This window comes from Mytilus trossulus, chromosome 7 (assembly GCF_036588685.1).
Source record: "Mytilus trossulus isolate FHL-02 chromosome 7, PNRI_Mtr1.1.1.hap1, whole genome shotgun sequence".
Lineage (NCBI taxonomy): Eukaryota > Metazoa > Mollusca > Bivalvia > Mytilida > Mytilidae > Mytilus > Mytilus trossulus.
This window is the reverse complement of record NC_086379.1, coordinates 85,073,851-85,093,571: the sequence shown is the minus strand read 5'-3', so window position 1 is coordinate 85,093,571 and position 19,721 is coordinate 85,073,851. Positions and strand designations below refer to the sequence as shown.

General features: G+C 31.4%; 2 protein-coding genes across 4 annotated transcripts in view; one reads left to right on the top strand and one right to left on the bottom strand.

Annotated features, from left to right (window-relative positions):
* The window catches only part of LOC134726049 (nucleolar protein 11-like), a 31,987-nt gene extending 17,168 nt beyond the window's left edge, over window positions 1-14,819 (bottom strand). The window contains exons 1-7 of one of the 3 annotated variants that reach the window (XM_063590434.1): window positions 14,688-14,819; window positions 12,615-12,725; window positions 10,299-10,355; window positions 7,290-7,484; window positions 5,363-5,513; window positions 4,131-4,289; window positions 1,228-1,310 (exon numbers count right to left, since the gene is read on the bottom strand). In XM_063590434.1, the coding sequence (XP_063446504.1) occupies window positions 1,228-1,310; window positions 4,131-4,289; window positions 5,363-5,513; window positions 7,290-7,484; window positions 10,299-10,355; window positions 12,615-12,725; window positions 14,688-14,816 (885 nt within the window). In that variant the 5' untranslated portion in view covers window positions 14,817-14,819. Of the gene's footprint in view, window positions 1-1,227; window positions 1,311-4,130; window positions 4,290-5,362; window positions 5,514-6,150; window positions 6,319-6,529; window positions 6,704-7,289; window positions 7,485-10,298; window positions 10,356-12,614; window positions 12,726-14,687 lie in introns of those variants that run through there. The other 2 variants (XM_063590435.1, XM_063590436.1) reach the window with 2 other exon arrangements.
* A 158-nt stretch (window positions 14,820-14,977) lies between these two features.
* LOC134726048 (serine/threonine-protein kinase SMG1-like) overlaps window positions 14,978-19,721 on the top strand; it is a 132,952-nt gene continuing 128,208 nt past the window's right edge. Inside the window, exons 1-7 of the mRNA XM_063590433.1 lie at window positions 14,978-15,461; window positions 16,230-16,366; window positions 17,331-17,389; window positions 17,899-17,976; window positions 18,226-18,316; window positions 18,689-18,736; window positions 19,244-19,369. Of these exons, the coding sequence (XP_063446503.1) occupies window positions 15,071-15,461; window positions 16,230-16,366; window positions 17,331-17,389; window positions 17,899-17,976; window positions 18,226-18,316; window positions 18,689-18,736; window positions 19,244-19,369 (930 nt within the window). The 5' untranslated portion in view covers window positions 14,978-15,070. The remainder of the gene's footprint in view (window positions 15,462-16,229; window positions 16,367-17,330; window positions 17,390-17,898; window positions 17,977-18,225; window positions 18,317-18,688; window positions 18,737-19,243; window positions 19,370-19,721) is intronic.

Genomic DNA, 19,721 nt, shown 5'->3' with positions numbered 1-19,721 from the left:
GGCTTTTTCGGTCATTTTAACATATAAATTCACGATCTTTTTGACCCAACATTTTGCCTTTAACAGCCATACATTTCCGGTCATAAAAGTGACATGATGATTAATTACTATCAAAACAACCCCTATTTTAGTACTTTCTAATTTTAATCAAGGCTAGTTAGTTGTTGGACAGCTGAAAACTACCTGTTCAGGTGACAGGTAAACTATTTTCAGTACCGGTCATTGTATAAATTAATCGGTCCATTCCCAATTATTTTCGTACATTTCAGCAACTTGTATCTAATTGATTTAAAATATATAATAGATACATTTATAAACATGATTTGATAAATCATTTAAAAAGGTTTTAAATGAAAAATCGTCAGAACTACATTGTATGAACAAGAACACGTGTGCGCATGTGCACAGGTGGGAAATTCAATTATGCATCCTACATTTCTTCAAAAATGCTAAAACTATCACTAATGCCTGTATCTAATGTTCATTTCAAGTGTTTTGTTGAAGAAATAACATGGAAAGAGCTTCTTCGCTCAGTAGTTCTATGTTACGTACACGGATTTTACGTATCCGTTTATGGTCCATGTTTTACCATTGTCAAGTCAACATCCGGTTTTGAAAAATTTGACTTTAAAAACGAAAATAAAGTTCTAGACAACTTCATTTTGCACAAATAAAGAGTCTAATGCAGAAATGAGCACGTTGATGTGCACACTTTGAATGATGCAATGTCAATTTTAACAGTTTATGTCAGAACATCAAATTCATATCAAAGTAAAGTTTATATATCGATTTTAATTTAATGTCAATGGGATGGCCATCTGATTACCATAATTGCCTTTTGTGACTTTGTCTTAGGGATTAAAATTCGGATCAGATATGAAATGTCCGGCTGGCTCAGAAAAATTTTGGAAGCCCTGCTTACTACCTGCCTTTATGACAGTGTTAACCCGACATAATAACACAGCATGTTAAGCTAAAGATGATGGAAGTTTTTAACAACCCTGACTGGCTATACAGCTCTTGCATGGTCAGTGACTTAATAACACACTATGTTATCTTGTCTATAACACAATATGTTAACCTGACATAATAACACATCATGCTAATCTGATGATGATGGGAGTTTTTAACAACCCTGACTGGCTATACAGCTCTCGCATGGTCAGTGACTTAATAACACAGCATGTTAACTTGACTATAACACAGTATATTAACGTTAAGCCTTACTTTGATGTCTTCTGTCATATTCTCTGTGAATGGTCTAAATGTGTGTAATACATCAAATCTGGTGTCGTAGATACCTAAACCAACTTTGGAACAAATAATAATACATATCAATTACAAGTTTATGGGTAAAAAACAGAACATTTCTCCCTCACATTTCAATAAGTATACTTCTATATCTTTAAGGAGACTCTCCTTTTATTTCAATCAGTGAGCCAATAAACCTTAGAGAATACATTATTATTTCATAGTGTTGTGAGGTTGTGAGGTTACTAGTCCATTGGCCTTTACCACATATCTTCTTTTATTAAATATTAATGGTTTTCAAAGTTGTAATTGGCCATTGAATAGACTTTAAACAACTGTCTCTGTGAAATTATAATATAGCACACAGTTAACAGGTGTTGTAGTTTGTTGCTGTATATCATATTTATTTTCATTGATTGTTTTGTGCATAAATTAAAACGTTGGTTTTCTCATTTGAATAGTTTTATATTTGTCATTTCAGGGCTTTAATAGCTTACTATACAGTTTTGTCTCAACACAAACAGCTTCCTCAGTTAAGTGTTATATAACCATTTATATACTATATATCCTGGGAACCAGTGGATTCCTGAAACCTTCACTTTCCCTTGGTACATGCACCTTGTAGAGAGTCTTTTCAATGAGGAAGTTATAAATAAAGTTTTGATAGGTGATTTCTTACTGTAAAGTGTTACAATACTATGGTTTTGATAGGTGATTTCTTACTGTAAAGTGTTACAATTCTATGGTTTTGATAGGTGATTTCTTACTGTAAAGTGGTACAATTCTATGGTTTTGATAGGTGATTTCTTACTGTAGAGTGTTACAATTCTATGGTTTTGGTAGGTGATTTCTTACTGTAAAGTGTTACAATTCTATGGTTTTGATAGGTGATTTCTTACTGTAAAGTGTTACAATTCTATGGTTTTGATAGGTGATTTCTTACTGTAAAGTGTTACAATTCTATGGTTTTGATAGGTGATTTCTTACTGTAGAGTGTTACAATACTATGGTTTTGATAGGTGATTTCTTACTGTAAAGTGTTACAATTCTATGGTTTTGATAGGTGATTTCTTACTGTAAAGTGTTACAATTCTATGGTTTTGATAGGTGATTTCTTACTGTAAAGTGTTACAATTCTATGTTTTTGATAGGTGATTTCTTACTGTAGAGTGTTACAATTCTATGGTTTTGATAGGTGATTTCTTACTGTAGAGTGTTACAATTCTATGGTTTTGATAGGTGATTTCTTACTGTAAAGTGTTATAATTCTATGGTTTTGATAGGTGATTTCTTACTGTAGAGTGTTACAATTCTATGGTTTTGATAGGTGATTTCTTACTGTAGAGTGTTACAATTCTATGGTTTTGATAAGTGATTTCTTACTGTAGAGTGTTACAATTCTATGGTTTTGGTAGGTGATTTCTTACTGTAAAGTGTTACAATTCTATGGTTTTGATAGGTGATTTCTTACTGTAGAGTGTTACAATTCTATGGTTTTGATAGGTGATTTCTTACTGTAAAGTGTTACAATTCTATGGTTTTGATAGGTGATTTCTTACTGTAGAGTGTTACAATTCTATGGTTTTGATAGGTGATTTCTTACTGTAAAGTGTTACAATTCTATGGTTTTGATAGGTGATTTCTTACTGTAAAGTGTTACAATTCTATGTTTTTGATAGGTGATTTCTTACTGTAGAGTGTTACAATTCTATGGTTTTGATAGGTGATTTCTTACTGTAGAGTGTTACAATTCTATGGTTTTGATAGGTGATTTCTTACTGTAGAGTGTTACAATTCTATGGTTTTGATAGGTGATTTCTTACTGTAGAGTGTTACAATTCTATGGTTTTGATAGGTGATTTCTTACTGTAAAGTGTTACAATTCTATGGTTTTGATAGGTGATTTCTTACTGTAAAGTGTTACAATTCTATGGTTTTGATAGGTGATTTCTTACTGTAAAGTGTTACAATACTATGGTTTTGATAGGTGATTTCTTACTGTAAAGTGTTACAATACTATGGTTTTGATAGGTGATTTCTTACTGTAAAGTGTTACAATACTATGGTTTTGATAGGTGATTTCTTACTGTAAAGTGGTACAATTCTATGGTTTTGATAGGTGATTTCTTACTGTAAAGTGTTACAATTCTATGGTTTTGATAGGTGATTTCTTACTGTAGAGTGTTACAATTCTATGGTTTTGATAGGTGATTTCTTACTGTAAAGTGTTACAATTCTATGGTTTTGATAGGTGATTTCTTACTGTAAAGTGTTACAATTCTATGGTTTTGATAAGTGATTTCTTACTGTAGAGTGTTACAATTCTATGGTTTTGATAGGTGATTTCTTACTGTAAAGTGTTACAATTCTATGGTTTTGATAGGTGATTTCTTACTGTAAAGTGTTACAATTCTATGGTTTTGGTAGGTGATTTCTTACTGTAAAGTGTTACAATTCTATGGTTTTGGTAGGTGATTTCTTACTGTAAAGTGTTACAATTCTATGGTTTTGATAGGTGATTTCTTACTGTAAAGTGTTACAATTCTATGGTTTTGATAGGTGATTTCTTACTGTAAAGTGTTACAATTCTATGTTTTTGATAGGTGATTTCTTACTGTAAAGTGTTACAATTCTATGGTTTTGATAGGTGATTTCTTACTGTAAAGTGTTACAATTCTATGTTTTTGATAGGTGATTTCTTACTGTAAAGTGTTACAATTCTATGGTTTTGATAGGTGATTTCTTACTGTAAAGTGTTACAATACTATGGTTTTGGTAGGTGATTTCTTACTGTAAAGTGTTACAATTCTATGGTTTTGATAGGTGATTTCTATGATTTTGATAGGTGATTTCTATGATTTTGATAGGTGATTTCTTACTGTGGTTGCCTTGTTTGATTCCAGCAATAGCAATATGTGTTGAATTTAGTATGACCATGGAAATAGACTTCTGTAAACAGTTTAAATGACATAATTTCTGACTTCTGATACTGTTAGTTAAAGGTGAAATGTTTAAACTATGAAGGTCACCACTGGAATCTGAAAATATATATATATATACATGTAAGTCATATTTAGGCTTTTCATGGTATTTAAATGTGATGCTATACTCCTTGTTAAAGATGCAATATAAACTGATTTCTTTAAATTAGTATTATAGATGTAATGCTATAATTTCAAATAACAAAAAATAGTTTTTATATTTCTTGTTTACTAGGATGCCACATAACATTTGTAAGGAAAACACTAATTATTGTGTGTTTATTTCATTTTTACCAACAAAGTAGTAATTCTCACTATCTTTCTCTGTGTGTCTGTCTAATATATGCTTTGGACTTGTACTGACAAAAGTAGTAATTCTCACTATCTTTCTCTGTGTGTCTGTCTAATATATGCTTTGGACTTGTACTGACAAAAGTAGTAATTCTCACTATCTTTCTCTGTGTGTCTGTCTAATATATGCTTTGGACTTGTACTGACAAAAGTAGTAATTCTCACTATCTTTCTCTGTGTGTCTGTCTAATATATGCTTTGGACTTGTACTGACAAAAGTAGTAATTCTCACTATCTTTCTCTGTGTGTCTGTCTAATATATGCTTTGGACTTGTACTGACAAAAGTTGTAGTTCTCACTTTCACAATTTTTATGCCTCAAAGTGAATTTGATTTTACCAACAAAAATGTAGTTTTCCCTATCACTCTCTGTATGTCTAAATGAGTGAATAAAAATAAAACATTTAACATTTTTTTAAACACAAATATAAAGAATCAAGACTAATAAATTCAAACATTGAAGTCGACTTTCCTCCAAGTAATAATTATGTATTCAGGCATTGTAAGTTACTGCCCTTCCAGCAATCATTATATACTCATGTCAGGGCCTTTGTTTAGCTTGCTCTGCAGTATAGGTTTTGCTCATTGTCGAAGGCCATACAGTGACCTGAAGTTGCTAACTTTGACATTATTTGGAATCTGGTAGAATCTTTGTATTTGTTCAATACACTATACTACACTATATTACACTAACATAACATATGACATTTAGCATTATTACCAAACTGCTTCAGAAAGTTGTCTCATTGATAACTATACCACATCTACTTATTTACTTACATAAAACATGACATCTGACTTCCTGACCAAACTGTTTCATGTGACAGGTACATACAGGTGTTTCTACCTGTAAATCTACGTCACTGGTGTCACATGACCAGGTACTATCATCGTCTGAGAAAGTATGTGTAATCATCTGTAAACTTTTATTCTGAAAATATACCATCAGGATTAGAGTCAGTTTTTAAGAAAAATGTAATGAATAATTAATAAGAATAATTTTGAATATTATGTTTGTTATACCCTTGATTCACTCAGCCTTTTCTATGTTGTATTCTTTCTTATAGCTATATGTTATTGTTCATCTTTTTAAAATTTTAAGGTTTTTTATTGACACCTTGGTCACTTATTGTTTTTATAACATGTTATCCATTTGGCTTGAATATTTTATTTGTTGAGACAGACCTGTGCTAATTAGCTTACTGGTAATTGTGGTTGAAATTAAGAAGTCGTAAAATTTTACCAAAATCTCTATTATATGCCAATATAGCATGAGTAAAATGCTTCTATATCACTTTCTCACATATGTATACAACAAATAGAAATACTTTCCAACTTCAAATACAGAAATAATAATGGTGGACAATTACAGCCACACTTACTTGTGCACTAAACAGAAAACAACCAGTCTGTCTTTGATCAGGAATGACTGACATTTCAGAATTAAATCCCCATCTTCTAGATGTAATTTACCTGTTTCTGCATTCAACAGAGAACAACCAATCTGTCTTTGATCAGGAAGGCCTGACATTTCAGAATTAAATCCCCATCTTCTAGATGTAATTTACCTGTTTCTGCACTAAACAGAAAACAACCAGTCTGTCTTTGATCAGGAAGGCCTGACATTTCAGAATTAAATCCCCATCTTCTAGATGTAATTTACCTGTTTCTGCATTCAACAGAGAACAACCAATCTGTCTTTGATCAGGAAGGCCTGACATTTCAGAATTAAATCCCCATCTTCTAGATGTAATTTACCTGTTTCTGCACTAAACAGAAAACAACCAGTCTGTCTTTGATCAGGAAGGCCTGACATTTCAGAATTAAATCCCCATCTTCTAGATGTAATTTACCTGTTTCTGCACTAAACAGAGAACAACCAGTCTGTCTTTGATCAGGAATGACTGACATTTCAGAATTAAACCCCATCTTCTAGATGTAATTTACCTGTTTCTGCACTAAACAGAGAACAACCAGTCTGTCTTTGATCAGGAAGGCCTGACATTTCAGAATTAAATCCCCATCTTCTAGACGTAATTTACCTGTTTCTGCACTAAACAGAGAACAACCAGTCTGTCTTTGATCAGGAAGGCCTGACATTTCAGAATTAAATCCCCATCTTCTAGATGTAATTTACCTGTTTCTGCACTAAACAGAGAACAACCAGTCTGTCTTTGATCAGGAATGCCTGACATTTCAGAATTAAATCCCCATCTTCTAGATGTAATTAACCTGTTTCTGCACTAAACAGAGAACAACCAGTCTGTCTTTGATCAGGAATGCCTGACATTTCAGAATTAAATCCCCATCTTCTAGATGTAATTTACCTGTTTCTGCACTGAACAGAAAACAACCAGTCTGTCTTTGATCAGGAAGGCCTGACATTTCAGAATTAAATCCCCATCTTCTAGATGTAATTTACCTGTTTCTGCACTAAACAGAGAACAACCAGTCTGTCTTTGATCAGGAAGGCCTGACATTTCAGAATTAAATCCCCATCTTCTAGATGTAATTTACCTGTTTCTGTACTAAACAGAGAACAACCAGTCTGTCTTTGATCAGGAATACCTGACATTTCAGAATTAAATCCCCATCTTCTAGATGTAATTTACCTGTTTCTGCACTAAACAGAGAACAACCAGTCTGTCTTTGATCAGGAATACCTGACATTTCAGAATTAAATCCCCATCTTCTAGATGTAATTTACCTGTTTCTGCACTAAACAGAGAACAACCAGTCTGTCTTTGATCAGGAAGGCCTGACATTTCAGAATTAAATCCCCGTCTTCTAGAGTACCATTGGAATCCTTGATCTTCGACAGAACATTGACAGCTCCATTGTCACACACAACAACAGGTTCATACCCTTTTACTGACAATATCTGGTGGATGTTGTGTTGAAACTGAAAATAAAATCATGTACTGTTGCTATATAAGACTATAAACTTATATCAAAATCATTTCTGTTTAATGATCAGCAAACTACAGTGAACAATTGCTGTTTCTCTCTTTATGCAAAAATTATTTCAAGAATATTCAGGACGAGAACATATTAGTAACATGATTAACAGCAGTGATACAATTTCAGCCTTTTCAAAAATATAACATTATGTAGGTGTATATATATTCTTCACTTTCACCAATAAAACAGCACTAATGTCCTAATAAATGGCATAAATAAAATATGTGTTTGAGATTTCCTGACAACCTTTATTTTAACATCAGACTTTCTTATGTTTTAATGAGACTATCTTCAACATGAACCTTTAATCATTTATGTTATCTGTTAATTTATTTTCTTTAATCTTATTACCAAACTTTGTTAAACATTGTCAAAGATGTTCATTGACAGATTACAAATGGGAAATTTCCAGAAAAATATATATATATAGGAACAAGACTAATGGTCATACAACATAGATACTTTTAGTAATACTCACATGTTTCTAATGGTCATACAACATAGATACTTTTAGTAATACTCACATGTTTCTAATGGTCATACAACATAGATACTTTTAGTAATACTCACATGTTTCTAATGGTCATACAACATAGATACTTTTAGTAATACTCACATGTTTCTAATGGTCATACAACATAGATACTTTTAGTAATACTCACAAGTTTCTACTAATGGTCATACAACATAGATACTTTTAGTAATACTCACATGTTTCTAATGGTCATACAACATATAGATACTTTAAGTAATACTCACATGTTTCTAATGGTCATACAACATAGATACTTTTAGTAATACTCACATGTTTCTACTAATGGTCATACAACATAGATACTTTTAGTAATACTCACATGTTTCTAATGGTCATACAACATAGATACTTTTAGTAATACTCACATGTTTCTAATGGTCATACAACATAGATACTTTTAGTAATACTCACATGTTTCTAATGGTCATACAACATAGATACTTTTAGTAATACTCACATGTTTCTAATGGTCATACAACATAGATACTTTTAGTAATACTCACATGTTTCTAATGGTCATACAACATAGATACTTTTAGTAATACTCACATGTTTCTAATGGTCATACAACATAGATACTTTTAGTAATACTCACATGTTTCTAATGGTCATACAACATAGATACTTTTAGTAATACTCACATGTTTCTAATGGTCATACAACATAGATACTTTTAGTAATACTCACATGTTTCTAATGGTCATACAACATAGATACTTTTAGTAATACTCACATGTTTCTAATGATCATACAACATAGATACTTTAAGTAATACTCACATGTTTCTAATGGTCATACAACATAGATACTTTTAGTAATACTCACATGTTTCTAATGGTCATACAACATAGATACTTTTAGTAATACTCACATGTTTCTAATGGTCATACAACATAGATACTTTTAGTAATACTCACATGTTTCTACTAATGGTCATACAACATAGATACTTTTAGTAATACTCACATGTTTCTAATGGTCATACAACATAAATACTTTTAGTAATACTCACATGTTTCTACTAATGGTCATACAACATAGATACTTTTAGTAATACTCACATGTTTCTAATGGTCATACAACATAGATACTTTTAGTAATACTCACATGTTTCTACTAATGGTCATACAACATAGATACTTTTAGTAATACTCACATGTTTCTAATGGTCATACAACATAGATACTTTTAGTAATACTCACATGTTTCTAATGGTCATACAACATAGATACTTTTAGTAATACTCACATGTTTCTAATGGTCATACAACATAGATACTTTTAGTAATACTCACATGTTTCTAATGGTCATACAACATAGATACTTTTAGTAATACTCACATGTTTCTAATGGTCATACAACATAGATACTTTTAGTAATACTCACATGTTTCTAATGGTCATACAACATAGATACTTTTAGTAATACTCACATGTTTCTAATGATCATACAACATAGATACTTTTAGTAATACTCACATGTTTCTAATGGTCATACAACATAGATACTTTTAGTAATACTCACATGTTTCTAATGGTCATACAACATAGATACTTTTAGTAATACTCACATGTTTCTAATGGTCATACAACATAGATACTTTTAGTAATACTCACATGTTTCTAATGGTCATACAACATAGATACTTTTAGTAATACTCACATGTTTCTAATGGTCATACAACATAGATACTTTTAGTAATACTCACATGTTTCTAATGGTCATACAACATAGATACTTTTAGTAATACTCACATGTTTCTAATGGTCATACAACATAGATACTTTTAGTAATACTCACATGTTACTAATGGTCATACAACATAGATACTTTTAGTAATACTCACATGTTTCTAATGGTCATACAACATAGATACTTTTAGTAATACTCACATGTTTCTAATGGTCATACAACATAGATACTTTTAGTAATACTCACATGTTTCTAATGGTCATACAACATAGATACTTTTAGTAATACTCACATGTTTCTAATGGTCATACAACATAGATACTTTTAGTAATACTCACATGTTTCTACTAATGGTCATACAACATAGATACTTTTAGTAATACTCACATGTTTCTACTGGTCATACAACATAGATACTTTTAGTAATACTCACATGTTTCTAATGGTCATACAACATAGCTACTTTTAGTAATACTCACATGTTTCTACTAATGGTCATACAACATAGATACTTTTAGTAATACTCACATGTTTCTTTTTACATTTTTCAAAGTTGACTTCATCTTTTGTCCACAATCTCACTTCCTATAAAACAATGCACATGGATTAATACTCTTAAGTGTGACATTTGTTGTAATGGCAACTTTATTGATAATTAGACCAGGGAGACTTTCTATACTAACGGAACTCGTCTCTGTTGATTTTAACTAATAACTCCCATGTAAAGCTACCACCCAACAATAAACTTAAGTTTTTTATCTCTATATATACAAAGCTAGTAGTTATTTGTATAATTCAAAGTACATTGTAATTTAATATTTGTTAATATAAAATCTGATCAATATCAATTTACCATGACAAATAATACAAGATAGAGTAGACTGTTAACTTATTGAACGGAGACATTATCATTTTAAAGAAAACTCCAGTCATGAAAAAGGGGTTATATATACAGTAGACTCCACCTAATCGGATATCGGTTAAACGAATATATTGGCTATTGTAATATTATTTCAAAACACCGAACCATTCCCTATACATTTCAGTCAAAATACATCGGATAATCGAATATCGGTTATTAGAATATATCGGTTAATTGGATAGGCATATTCATGAAAAATGTGTGAAAACCATGTACAGTCGAATATTTTGAAATAATTTCATATTTTTCTTGACAGGAAATGAAGCCGGAAGTTGCGCCATGACGAAGTTTAAGAAAACTTCAGTACAGAAATGTTTCATTTTATTAATAAAACGATCTTTTATAGTCAAATAAAACATGTTTCTTCTTGTTGTCTTGTTTATTTTATGAATCTGATATTATATTTTGCCTAAGATGTGTTTGTTATGTGTTTATCCAAATGTGATCGTTATCATTTACTTCACAAACAAGGACACAACAGAAATAATAAACTGTGCGTGATGTTCATCAATATTTATTAAATATGAATGAAAAGTACCTCTTTCTCAACAATTTATTAAAATATATATAAAAGTCCCGTGTAAAAATAAGGAATTGTGTGTCAATAGCATATCCCTGGTGAAATAGAATTATGTAACTTGTACACACATGCGCCATTTTCCTAATTTACATAATATTCAGCCTTTTATTTTGAACCATGACAGATAAAATAGAAAAGCAAATTAATTTTACTCATCTTGATGTCCAATTTTATAATCATAAAAGTAGTTGTATTACTTGAAATTGGAAATGTGTTTCATAAATAAAAAACTGTAGAAAATTAGATCCGAGTTCGATCAACTTCTTAGGCTATTAATAGATTTACCTGTGGCCTACTTCCGAGAATTCATAGTTATTTTTAGCTTTTACCTGTTTTAACACACAAATGAAACAAATCACGCAAAAACAACAAGTCTTATTATTTAAGAGGTACATATTCTATTCAGATAATCAACACATAATTAAAAAATCAACAGACTGACAGATAAACAAAATACATTATTAATCAGCTGTCTTGAACTGATCGATCTATGATCATCTATTACCCAATCAACCGAATTATCCGAACTTGTACCTGAAAAAAACATTGTGATTAGTTACAAACTTCCATTAATAAAGCAGCTATAATAGCTACTGGTATCTTTGGGTTGTGTCTGTCAATTTTGAAAAATAAATTGGAGGAATATTCGTTCATCGGCTAATTGAATATATCGGACAATTGGATATTTTTAGCTGACATTTTGGGTATCCGATTGGCCGGAGTCTACTGTACTAACAAGATGGCAGCCAGTTATACTTTACTAATAAAATACTTTGAAGTTCAAAGATCTTTATTCAAATAAATAGGGAATGTGTCCATGGGACACAGATGATACCCCACTTGATTATCATGTAAAGATATAAAGGGACATAACTGAAGAATGGAAAAAGTGATTCTACCCAAACATGCCAAATTTGTACTTGATCTTAGATTTGTGGTAATAATCATTGTGTACCAGTCTCATAACATTTGGTTGAGGCAAACTAAAGTTACAGAAAGGAAAAAAAAATCAACAATTTTTAAGTATATGAAGGGGCATAACTCAAGGATGGTAAAAGTTGACACCACCCAATTTGAAGCTTTATAAGTATTATGTATAGGTTTCATAACATTTGGTTGAGGCAAACTAAAGTTAGAAAAAACAAAAACAAAAGTTCATTCAGAGAGTGGTATAGATGTCTATAAAATCCCAGATTTAGTTGTGAAATTCAAAGAGACATTCAATAATATGCATTCAACACGTCTTAACTTTATAAATATACAATTTACATTGACATGGAATTCTACACGGTCTTCATAGTTTCTTGTTATTTTGAGTTTGATCTTTAACCTCTTGATTTACCTTTTTATCTATAACAGTAAGAAATCCTTCTTTTTCATTCCATACTGTAGGACTGGTTATTTCTTGTCCTCTTCTTACTGACCAACTTTTCACTGTCTTCTGTGTTTCAGTCTGTAAGAAAGATGACAAATGAACAGAAATCACGCTAGGTGAGTGAATGTGCTTGTATGTTTACCTGATGAAAGCGTTTCTTTGTTTACATTGAATATGAAGTCATAACTTAAATAACGTCACAACTAAATAACAACAGAACCAAAATTGAAACGATACATTATTTCCATTTCTTTTATTAAGGCCAAAAAAATATATATGTCTATTTCCTGCTGCCAAGGCAAATAAATCAGGGTCTGTAGGTTAGATTTTTTTTTTTTTTTTTAATTTATTTTGGCACTCCTTTTTTTATACCCAAAAATGATTTAATCTCTTTAAAGAAGCTTTAATTAAATAATCCTCACAGTGCCAACATTTTATTAACCTTAATTGTAGCACATTTGTGCTGGGAGCAGCCATTTTAATTGTTTGGGCATAGTAAGATAAGGATTTGGATCGAAACCGAAATGATTCTTTTCCGAAATTGAATAAAAAGATCTAGGGTCAGGGGTTTTGAGTCAGGGTCGGTTGGAAACAGACATATATTTTTTTTGGGCCTAACCTGTTTAAATAAAAAAAAAAATTATTCATACAGACTTTGTCCCCTAGTTTCTTGTTGCTTCTTGTGGCTCAAAAAATCTTCTTGTCTCTTCTTGTTGCTTAAATTCTTCTTGTCTCTAATTAGCGAGACTGTAAGAAACACATCTTGATCCATGTAATCAAAAGAATGATAATAGGGCTCTTCACGGTAAGTTCGGACATATTGGATAGGGGCAGATTTTTTGGAAGGAGGTGGAAAAAGTATGAAAATGTGGGAAATCCTGTGTGTTTCCATGCAACAGCTGTTTTAATGATGTTTTCCCGTATTTTTCACACTATTTTTACATCTACTATGAAAATCTGCCCCCTATCCAATATGGCCGAACTAACCGTGAACAGGTTGGGAACAAACCCTCTCTATGGTGATTATACCTGTATAGAGGGATAAACCTTCTATAGAGGGATAAAATTATCCCTCTTTAGAGGGGTATTTTTGTTTAGACTGGATTTAAATCATAACAGGGCAGAATGGCATTCTCTACTTATTATGGCAGTAACCTGCAACAGTTGATGCACCAATTGATGTACTTAGTTTAATATGCACATGCCCAGTTTGCTGCTTATCTGACTAAATATAAAATCTATTGTTCACCATGATTGAAAGCTGTGATGATCAGGTAAATTCTACTCACTTATGCCTCACTGAACAGAATTTCTATTGTTAGATTTAACATGAAATTTAAAGGTCAACTATTCCTTTTGATGTTGATCAGGTGTTCAGATAGGTATACAATAGATTTCATGTTTTGTCACTTTAGCAGAAAACGGGTTATCCCAATTTGTAGTAAAGTGCATATGTTGATGCACATACTGCTAGAGATTATAGCAAATATAATTAGAAAATGCCATTCTGCCCTAATTTGCTTTAAATCCAGTGCAAACACAAATACCCCTCTATAGAGGGATAATTTTATCCCTCTAAAGAAGGTTTATCCCTCTATACAGGTATAATCACCATCCAGGGGGTTTGTTCCCAACCTGGTGAAGAGCCCTATTAAGATTTCACACTCTGGCTCTGGGCTTTGTTATAAATATCACTTCCTGTATTTACTAGACTGTTTATTTAAATTATTGTGAAGGTTGTTTGCATACAAACTAGGTGCCAAATTGTCTATTCCAGTGACGATCTAACCAGGTGCCGAAATGACTAGAATTTTGGTATCCTGGCACCGTAAGCCTATAGTCGGGTACAAGTCAAATCGGCACCCATAGAAAAAGTCAAATCGGCACCTGGTTAAAGCGGCATCTAGTCACAGCGACACCTCTTTGAAGTCAATTCGGCAGGTGCCCGTGTACTGCTGTAATCCGATTTACTCAAGATTTTTTTTATTTTAGTATATAAAAAGTAATGTCAGCCTTTAGAATCAGAATAACAGTAAATACCTCGACAACTGATATATATTTTGTATTGTATGTAACTGTTATGTGTGTTGGTTCAAACGAATCGCCTACATCTTCTAATTTTGCATCTTTCACGTGCAAGACCGCGACTGATTCTCCGATGGTCGCCATGTCACTGTCCTGCACAAAATAAAAATGATTAAAATGAATTCATTATTTTTTATCAGTTGTAAACTTTAAAAAGAAAGCAAATAATTTTATAGGATTTGAAGTTCTATCCTTTTACTAAAACAATTACAATATTTTATTATTCATTAAGTGCGGGACATGAACGTTAAATTTAGCACAGAGATGGACGAGTAATTTCAGTTCGTTGGATCACAATTTCTGTTACGAAATGAACATTTATTAAATTTTTCTATGTAATGAGTGAAAAATCAGTAGGCTCTAAGGGTAAACCACCTGATAAGCAAGATGTATCGGATGGCGGAGCCGATGTTACAAAGGAAAAGTCGGGTAGTAATTTGAACGAAAACGCAAGTAGCAGAACAACTTCAACAAGGATTGAGAAAGTAGAATCCCCCAAAATTTATGAAAAGTCCAAAACTTTGGACAAAAAGATTGACATTAAACCACAAATGAAAATAAATGGGATAAAAAATGGAGTCTCCAAACCAAGTTCCCGAAGAGAAGATGTAGGAAGTGGCAGGTTTTCTTCCTCAGCTAACAGAAGTTCAAGCAGAGGGAAGACGGAATTCCAGTCTTCTGCATTAACTGTGGCGTCAACTCAGTCAAAGCAGGACACTAAAAAGAGTGGTACTAGTACTTCAGTTCTCTTACTTAACAAATCTAATCTGAACTGTTAACAAATTTAGTCTTTACCACAATACACCTTATCGCTAATCCCGGCTGACTTGGTCGCTTGAACTTTTGAAGCATACAACAATCTCTTTTCTGTTATGGCTTCAGATATTATGTTTTATGCCGTCAAAATCTTATGTGAACCTCTGCGATATTAAGTAATGGCATACAAATAGTTTTATTAATAAAACATGTTTTCAACCTGATCATAAAAAAGTGTTCAATATCCCATATATATATAATTTGAGAACAGTTTTAGATACATTAGACAGTGTCTCTGCAACCCTGGCACAGGCCGGGATGAGTAGTCAAATCAGCCTACATGTATATAGGCTGTGGGTAGTGAGTGTGATTTCTTGGTTAACATGTTTGTTCTATCTGGGTCTGCTCACCATGAGTTTGTTTGTCAATAGAGTCTGTTTGCCCTAGATTCATTCTGCCCCTTTATATTAAAACAAATATATATAACGGTTTTAAAAGGTTCATTATTTTCTCAGATAATTATATGATAAAAATTCTTGAAATTTATAAAAATGCATGGACAAATTTTAAAGCTAATGGATTGTTATGGAGCATTGATTGTTCATATAAATAACTCAAAATAATACTGAAATTTCTGTTTGAAAGTGAATGAATGACATCATTTGTTTTTGTCCAATAAGTAGATTTATACTAAGTCATTATTAATATCAAATTTTATATCATATGTCTTTGTTTTAGTAGAACCAAGCAAAAGTTTTAATGATGAATCAAGATTGTCAAAGTACATTAGAAGAGTTAGTCGGGATTCTGACAAAGAGAGAAGATTATCATCAGCAAAACAGTTGAAAGATTATCTTAAAACACAAGAGGGCATCAAGGTGAACTTATAAATACATATATAGAATATTACAGTGTTTATCATTCCAGACACAGAAAAAATTGTATATATTGTAAACAGAATGTAAAAAAACATCATTCCTTTGCCTACAAACTAAAGCTTACTGCAAATTTTGCTGAAACTTTAAAAGGACTTGTGATCATGGTAATTGGATGTTAAGCAATTGGTGTCCTCATAAAGTATTCTCAAAATCATGAAAAAACTAATAATTTAAACTGTATAGTTGAAAGAAATTTAAATTTTTGTCTTGATTGGCTGTATTTATCATGCCATGACCATAAACAATGAAATAATTGGGAAAATGGTAGTCATTAAAAAACTGGCAATTATATGTTAATACATTAAATACAAAGTCCGAGTACACAGTTATTTCGTAGTGCATTTCAATAGACAATAAATGCGCTTTCTCAATAATATATTTACAGTGTGTTGTACTACTTTTGGGACAAATTATATCAAAATTATAGAAAACTTTATCAGCTCTAACTCAGAATATGGACAATTTTATGTAAAGGGGGTCTTGAAATCTTTTGACAGCTTCCAAAATGCTATTTTTTTACCTTTTTCAACTGGACTAAATCACTAATTTACATTATTATTCATGGATCAAATTTTTTAACAGTGTAATTTTATCCCCTTTCTTGCTACTTGAGGCATAAAACATAAATAAATAAATTTGGAAGGGATATAAAAAAAAATGACAAGTAACACACTGTCCACACTAGGGACTATATTCGTGGACAACGAAAATCAAGGGAGGATAACTGTGTACTCGAACCTATACATGATCAATGTTATCTTGTATTTATCACAGAGAACTGCTACATTCATTGATGCTTGAAATTTGTATTATTTTGTTGTTTCAGGCTGCTTCTCCTAATATTTGTATTATCTTGTTGTTTCAGGCTGCTTCTCCTAATATTTGTATTATCTTGTTGTTTCAGGCTGCTTCTAAAGTAGCAGATGATATCCTCAGTTCTCTTCAACATGTTTATTTTGAAAGGTGAGTTTTTTTAAATTCCAACAAAAAAGAAGTATTCAATAAAATGAATAATTTCTGTATATTGACTGCTGCACTATGGAAAGTGTCTAACCTTTATTTTTACCATCAGCATCAAGATGTAATCCTTTGATTTGATTTCTACATTGAAAATTGTACACAAAACAAAGTAAATCTATATCAAAAGATGCCATGTGAGTTACAAGGATTATACACAACACAACATATCTGAGTTTTATAGTCAGGTCAGTAGTAAACCAAACAAATACATTTGTTAATTAAGAAGATAAACAAGATTCTACTGTTATGAATATATTAGGCATATTAGAAAGGAGATAAACAAGATTCTACTGTTATGAATATATTAGGCATATTAGAAAGGAGATAAACAAGATTCTACTGTTATGAATCTATTACATCTATTAGGCATATTAGAAAGGAGATAAATCAACAATTTCACCAAATAAAGTTTATTTAACAAATTAATAGCAATGTTATGATTTTATCTTCAGAGCTAGCAGAGAGTTGAAGCAAGATGTGGCTATTTGTATCGGACTTGTTGGAGGAATTATGGGACATGATGGACACAGGTTAATTAACATTTTCAGGAACCTTAAGACACAATTTTGTTAGAAATAATAGCTCGCTGTTAATTATTAACATACTTATACCTAATATTTAGACCTACTCTGTATATAAATATGATATAATCGAATAATGCAGAATGTAAAAATTTTATAGAGTTCTGTCACATTAACTTAAGTGGTTAATTAACATTTAATGTTTCACAGTGTGTTTATACATTGTAACAAATGTTAATATAAATTTATTTCCCTCAGGTATTACCAATGGCTGTTTGGACAGATTAACAACGTCATTGACGATGATAATAATAAAGCCAAACTTCTCTACATGGACTCACTGCTAGAGGTAAATTTATTATCTTTGTGATTTTTGTACATGGCTGTTTTGAGAAATAATTAAAGCAAATTCCATAAGTGTCCTCATTTTTCGTTTAAAAATTGAAATGTTTGTTTAAATCTTGCAAGGTACTAATTTTAAGATAATTATTTTGAACACCAAAAATTGTCATCTGTTTAGCAATACAAACAAGACAGCTATAGTCTAACAAGTTATTAAGATTGAAACATTTCATTTGACTGACTTTGTTTAGCAAATACCAACAAGACAGGTGCAGTCTAACAAGTTATTACCGAACATTTCCTTTGTGTCATACCAATGTCAATTATCATTTAAACATATCATTTGATTTATCATTATTAAACCTAAATATTGTTTCAGACATTGAAGTATGAAGAGAAGAAGCAAGCTGCTGCCAGTCTGATGCCAGTAATACATACTTACAATTAGATTTTCATAGAGATATAGTTTTGTGAAGAAAATTAGTTATTTATTGTATAGTCCAAAACTTTTCACAATTTTGTCAATTTATTTTAAAATTCAATCTATATGAGAACAAGAATCAAGAAACATGTATGAACGACATACACAGAGGACAACCACTGTTCATCAGATTCCTGACTTAGAACAGGTGCAAACATTTGCTGCGGGATTAAACGTTTTAATGGTACCAAACCTTTTCCTTTTTCTGAAATAATAGTATAACATCACAACATAGAAAGAAACACTATAAAAAACTATATAGTCCATATTTACCATGCTCTATTATTTTTTAATTAATATGGCTAACTCAAGTTTTGTTATTATTAACATTAATTTAAGAATGTTAAATTAGCTATTGCAACACATTATTTACATCCACAAGAACTGAGATGATATTTATCTTAGAAAATAAGATTTTATGGCGATATATAATGTAACATTATTACTTTATAGATGGTTATGGCTAATGTACAGACATTGTTAGAGAATGCAGACACTCCAGAAGTCCTCATGGCCGTGGTCAACATCATTCTACACATATCTAAACATTATAGTCATGTGTTTACATCACATTTTAGGGTAAGATACAAATCTAATTATTATAGCCATGCATTTATAACACATAGTGTAAGGAAACACCTATTAAATTCCCCTGAACAGAGCTTCACTGAATATTCAGTAATTGCTTTCTATGGGCATAGAAATCAACAATACATTTAATGCATGTGTGCTACCCTCTAAAACCTAAATTTACAATTTTCACAAAATAAAATTACATTGGTTTTTTAGTGTTCATCCTAGTTTTGATAATCAGCTCTTTTAAATTCAGTTTATTGTACTGCTTTAATTTTCTTGGCTTTTCAAAGCAAGCATACAATGTATTACAATCAGTGTTGAAATTGAACATAGTCGTGTATAAACCTCATTTTTG